The following is a 5,551-nucleotide window of genomic DNA, read 5'->3' as shown; positions in this document are numbered from 1 at the left end:
CTTCTAGGCCTCACTTTGATCCTGGAGCAAAGGAACTGTCCCTAGGGCTCCCTAGGATGGACCGCCACTGAGGCGGCCCAGGGGGTGTGGTGATGGGGAGGGAAGGTGAAGTTTCCATTTCTGGGTTAGGTCCCCGGTCCTAGACCACTGCGGCCTCAGACTGGCAAGTCTACCATTCACTGCTGTTAGCCAGCACAGCCCCTGAGCCCCCAGGCCACCAGTCACCATTGACCAGGGAAGGGTTCAGGTGTCTATGTGGTCCTCTGGTCTTTAGCTGGGCAGTGGCCCATTCCCTATACTTCTAGGCTGGGCTGGCCCAGAACTCATTCATGGCTCTAGGACTGGGTCTCCTTGGAAGCTTCTGTTAACAAACAGCCCTTCTTCTGGATGCAGGTACCCATGGCAACTGCATAGAACCCACCTCTCCATCCCTCCCTAGCCTGCTAACGGCTCAAGCCTCAGGTGGGTGTTGGTGGTGAGCCCCTTGGGCTGGGGGCATGTGAGTGAGGTCTCGGCAAAGTGCCAGCACTTCTGACCTTTGCTCTAGGCTGAGGGTTAGGGGGGCAAAGAGGAGACAGCTGGTGGCCACACTGAGAACATGACGCCAGGGAAATGACCTGCCACCCAACCTGAAACAGATGAAGACTCTCAGTGACCAACAGCCCTCTGTCCAATGGGGTGGACACATACATGTGGGCCTCAGTGACCCCGAGTGAACTGGTAGCGCTACCATGTGAGTTCCATGAGGTGCCCATACCTGGGGTACAAGGATAAACTTGAGCTTACTTTCCCTCCCAGCTCCTGACCAACATCGAGCATGGCCCCAGAATCTTCCCTCGAGTCTGAAGAGGAGGAGGCGCCCCCGGTGCCAGCAGATGGAGAGCCGGCCAGCAGCGATGTGGGGCCTCCAGTGGACACACCTACAGATAAAGGGAATCCCTCCCGTTCCCAGGACACCACAAGTCAACCACCAGTTGTCAACCTGCAGTAAGGACAGGAAGGACAGGTGGCCAGCCTCCTGCGCTGACCGGAAGACCAGGCTGGTTAAGCAGCAGGGACTGGAATTGCAGGTTGTCCCCTGAGGCCCTGGACCCCCGGACCCTGAGGCTGCTGTGGCAACTGAGAGAACTGGAGATCCAGTCACTGCGGTCCGCCCTCCAGAATGACCGGCACTGCCACATCCTACAGGAGGTGGCAGGGATCCCCCCGGAGAGGTCAGCAGTGACAGCCCCAGCTCAGCCCGGCCTCTGGGTTCCCCAGCTTCTGGTTTCTGTCAAACCCCAACCCCAGCTGCTGAGCTAGCACTTCTTTGCTTCTAGCACTTGCACTTTGACAACCTTCATCGCTAGCTCTAGTCCCTAAGTAAGTTACTACGCTCTGAGTGTAAGTGTAGCCCGGAGCATGTGGACCCCTCCTCAAACCTTAACCTGCTGCACTGTAACCCTAAGCCCTAGCCCACACCCAGGGGGCCATGGCAGTCAAGCAAGCGGCTCCGATGCTGACCCCTCAGGAGCCCTGCCTGGCCCTGACGCAGGGCCTGCTGAGATGAGCTTGCCTCTCTTCCCAGGAGCCCTTGCACTCAGGAGAAGTTCCTGCAGAACCAGGTCCGGAAGTTGACTCTGGATCTCAAAGCGCAAAAAGAACAAGCCCGGCTGGTGAGGCGCTGGGCGCGGGGAGCGGGGCCAGGCGCTGGCAGGGGTGCCTAGGCTGGTCTTGGGAACAGGACACCAGGCAGCTCCTCACGGACGGTTCCCCTGAGCAGGAGAAAGAGCTCTTGGAAAAGCAGCTGATGCAGACCCTCCACATGGTGCAGCAGCTGGAGGATGAGCTACAGAACTTCCAGAAGTCATGCCTCCTGCATCTGGCCCACTCCTCCTGGGTGGGCCGCATACTTCGGTCGCAGACCGGCAGCGTGGAAGTGAGCTTAGCCCCCGGGCCCCTTCCCGGCCGTCCTTGGAGGTCATCGTGCTGCTCTGTTGAGTGCTTCTGTTAGGGTTCCTAGCTTGCCCTTGGTCAGGCTGCCTCCACCAAGGGGAGTCATGTGACCTGCATTCCTGCCCACCTGGCAGAAGGTGCTGATGAGGTCGAGGGAGGGAGGGGTGCCACCGGGGGAGAGGCGTCTTCCCCTGGCCTGTGTCCCTCGCAGGTGATCACTGCGGAGACCCTGATGGAACCCAGTGACTTCTCGGAGAATGAGCAGACTGGGGAGGTGAGCAGGACCCCCCTGCTGCAGGCAAGGGGCATTCCACTTGTCGGGTAGGGAGCCACGTGCCTGTTGCTTTCCTGCCCAGGGTTTCCGGCTGGAGGACGTGGACTGGAATAGCATTGCCCGTCGATTCCCCAACCTCCTCACCAACATCACGTCCAGCGTGGAGCAGAAGTAACTAGCTGCCTTGGGCTGGGAGCCCCAGGGGCCAGGGCAAGGGGGAAGGCTTGGCCTGGCAGAAATAAGTCAGGCTTCCTTTTGTCTTTAAGTATCCCTAGACAAGTCCTTTAGTTCTTCCAAGCCTTGGCTTTCATCTGTAGGATGGGTTCAAGATGAAGGGAAGGACCCACTGGGCCACTGCTACCATGCTGTGGGCTTGGATGAAGGCGGGGCTGCCAGCCAGGGCACCCAGTGAGCAGAAGGTGGCCCCAGGCAGATCCAGCCCCGCCCGCCGTCTTCACTGGACTCCTTGAGCTTGGATTCCCCTGACAAGCACCCGGAGAGGCCTGGCAAGAGCCTGGAGTGGAGCTCCCTGCCCGTGGTACGCTCCAGCAGCTCAGAGGGCACCAACGCTGACTCCCACCACTGCCAGCCGGTCCTGCATTCCCAAGGGCAGAAGGTGCCCGGGTACCCAGACTTGTCTTCTGAGCAGAACCAGACATGGAGCGAGAGCTTCAGCAAAGACACAGAAGGTGGCGCAGGTAGGCCTCCCCACCTCTCCAGGCCCTGCTCCCCTGCCAGGCAGACCCAACATGCTGCAGGCCTGTCTGGCCTCATAAGGTACTGTCCCCACCGGACAGCACCTGTGGGCCTTGCTCCCTGACAGCACTCATTTCCGTAGGTCGCCAGAAACCCCACTTGGGCCACCCCAGCAAGACGGTCCCGAAGCCCTATGCGGACCCTGACTACCAAGGTTCTGGGTACCAGCTGAGGTGAGGGGGTTGCCCGGCCATCGGCACACCGGCCGGTGGGCAGCTTTCGGGTCAGGGCACCTCCTTGGCACTCCTTTTCTGCCCCAGCCAGGATAGCTGCTGCTTGAAGATTGTAGCTGTGAATTGCCGGGAGAGGTTTGTCCGCATCCTCAACCAGTCCCAAGAGGAGACTGTGGAGCTGGGTGGCTTCCTGCTGCAGCAGCTGGTGCAGAACTTCCCAGTGTGCATGTTCCGCTTCCCACCTGGCACCCTGCTGGCCCCAAGACACCACATTACGGTGCGCCCCCCTGTCCATGAGCCCGTGTGGCCCCACTCCAGCCCTCTGCTCCTCCCCCAACATCCCGTGCCGTTCCCAGGTGTGGGGTGAGGGGACTCGCCGCACCAAGAAGCAGCCGCCTATATTCTTGGGCCAGGAACCTTTCTACTTCCACTCCAGCCAGGGCTGCGTAACGCTGCTCCTGAACGCTGAGGGTCAGGTCAGTGCTGGTCCCAGTTGGGAAGGGCTGGGCACGCCTGGCAGGGCAGGGGTCATTGATGTGCCCTTGCTGGCCCCGAAGGTCCTCAGTGAACACCAAGCCCCACACTGTGCCACCCTGGGCTCCAGAACCTTTGAGGACAACATGGACTGGTCTATCGATTGTTTTCCTCTCTCCGAGGCTGGACTTGGGACAGACACCCAGGAACAGCAGCGCCGGCCTTTACCCATGTGCAAGGGCAGAGTGCAGGAGTCCAGGGCTGGACGCCGGAAGCCGGGGTGGGTGTGAGTCCCTCAGTCTATCCTCGCCAGCAAAACTTGCTTCCACGCCCTCCCCAGGAGCACCTCGGCTCCCTAGGCCCGGCCACAGCTAGAAACACTGCTCTGAACTTGCTCTGAACTCTCGCGCACCCTGCCGGTCCCGTCCCTTTCCCAGGCTGACCAAGATGCCCGGTTCCACCAGGACTTGGGGCATTTTGCCACAGCTAAGCACTCGCAAGCCTTGTCACCCAGGAAAGGGTCCGGCACAGCGGGAGGGCACCAAGACTGAGGTACAGCAGCTTCCGCCCACCGTCCCTGGTGAGCATGGGGTGCAGAGCGGGGGTGGCCTGACCCCCTCTGCCATAGGGACCATGGCTGGCCAGCCTGACTCCACTCCGGCCTGTCCTACACAGAGGCCGGGCTGCCCCTCGAGAAGTGTTTGAGTAGGAGGGAGGACAAGTTCCAGGTAAGTGCTCCCGCCCACCCAGCTCCTTCCCCGTCTGCCTGGCCGGCCTGGGTGGCCCTCAGGCCCAGCTCCTCCTCGGAGCTGGCGCTCATGCTCAGCTTGTTCTGCAGGTATGCCGGAAAAGTGTAGACCGGAGCTGCCCCATGGTGGCTTTGTCTGTGCAGAGCACAGCTGAGAGCAAATACGGGTTCCGCTTTCTCAGCTGCCCACCCATCACCACTGACGTGTGCTGGAGGATGTAGCTGAGGATGTGTGCTGGAGGGTGGAGGGGGTCTGGCCAGGCAGGCAGTACCAGCTGCATAATTTATTGAACCAACTTTGCCTACAAAGTAAACAGCATTTCTGAACACCTGAGAGTCGAAAGTGATTTGACTGTTACAGAACCATTTCCCGAGTGCTAGGTACGCCCTTGGAGGTCTAGGGTGAGCATCTTGGACCGTGGGCAACAAAGAAGGTCCCACAGAGCCTGGGGGACCTGCAGAGTCCAGCTGCTGCAGCCGTCCACTCCAGGCCTGCCCCTCTGCCCCAGGCCCCCGGGAGGGCGAGTGGGTTAGGAGGGGTGGGGAGCTGGGCCTCCCCTCAGACCTAACCTGGGGTCTGAACTCGGATGCCCTGGCTGTCCCAAGTCCTGGACTTCACTCTGCCAAGAGGGGCCTCTCCAGCACCAGGCTCACCTCCCATCCCCATGCCCACTAGATGCTGAGGCCAGAATCCTGGTGGTGGTCTCAAGATCTTCTGGGCACCTCTCAGCTCCTACTGAGGCAAGCCCATCGGTGGGGCAGGGTGGGGGGGACTAAGGGTGGGAATGGGCTGGAGGGATAGGATTTAGATGAGGTAGACAGCAGAGACCTGGTGGCCTGGTTGCTGGATCTGTTATTGGGCTTGTGTCTGGACACCCCTGGATTCGAGGGCCGGGGCCTGAGGACACCTCCAGGGCTCTCCGGGCAGTGGCTGTAGCCAGCCTTTCACCCAGGCCAGGCCTCTCAATGGGGGTGGGGCCCATACTGCCCAGGGCTCGGAGCCTGCGCCCCCTGAAGGGCAGGTCTGATGCCCGGGGAGAGCTGTGGTCTGAATTGGGTGGCATTGGGTACTTGGGAGGAGAAGGGATCAGGTGACAGCACAAGGTCCTGGAAAGCCCTAGAAAGCAAGGGAAGAGCAGGTCAGAGAAGCCCTTCAGACAAAGGTTTCGCCAGGTGGGAGGTTCCTACCCA

General features: G+C 60.8%; 2 protein-coding genes across 5 annotated transcripts in view; one reads left to right on the top strand and one right to left on the bottom strand.

Annotated features, from left to right (window-relative positions):
* The first annotated feature begins 392 nt into the window (after window positions 1-392).
* Lmntd2 (lamin tail domain containing 2) lies at window positions 393-4,600 on the top strand. Of its 4 annotated transcripts, none has more exons than XM_013033391.1 (15): window positions 393-462; window positions 799-987; window positions 1,071-1,214; window positions 1,568-1,655; window positions 1,763-1,918; window positions 2,147-2,209; window positions 2,292-2,380; window positions 2,639-2,907; window positions 3,048-3,138; window positions 3,226-3,415; window positions 3,495-3,614; window positions 3,795-3,892; window positions 4,050-4,192; window positions 4,288-4,340; window positions 4,451-4,600. In XM_013033391.1, exons 2-15 carry the CDS (start codon window positions 818-820, stop codon window positions 4,580-4,582), a joined length of 1,806 nt encoding a protein of 601 aa, XP_012888845.1. In that variant the 5' UTR covers window positions 393-462; window positions 799-817; the 3' UTR covers window positions 4,583-4,600. The 4 variants fall into 4 exon arrangements, with proteins under 4 accessions (XP_012888845.1, XP_012888844.1, XP_012888843.1 ...); XM_013033390.1 differs by having other exon boundaries at window positions 3,696-3,892; window positions 4,077-4,192; XM_013033389.1 differs by having other exon boundaries at window positions 3,696-3,892.
* A 523-nt stretch (window positions 4,601-5,123) lies between these two features.
* LOC105998574 (leucine-rich repeat-containing protein 56-like) overlaps window positions 5,124-5,551 on the bottom strand; it is a 12,008-nt gene continuing 11,580 nt past the window's right edge. The window contains exon 13 of the mRNA XM_013033345.1: window positions 5,124-5,477. Within this exon, the coding sequence (XP_012888799.1) occupies window positions 5,134-5,477 (344 nt within the window). The 3' untranslated portion in view covers window positions 5,124-5,133. The remainder of the gene's footprint in view (window positions 5,478-5,551) is intronic.

This window comes from Dipodomys ordii, unplaced genomic scaffold, assembly GCF_000151885.1.
Source record: "Dipodomys ordii isolate 6190 unplaced genomic scaffold, Dord_2.0 Scaffold166, whole genome shotgun sequence".
NCBI classification, from domain to species: Eukaryota; Metazoa; Chordata; class Mammalia; order Rodentia; family Heteromyidae; genus Dipodomys; species Dipodomys ordii.
The sequence above is the reverse complement of the archived record's forward strand: the minus strand, read 5'-3'. Positions and strand labels throughout refer to the sequence as shown.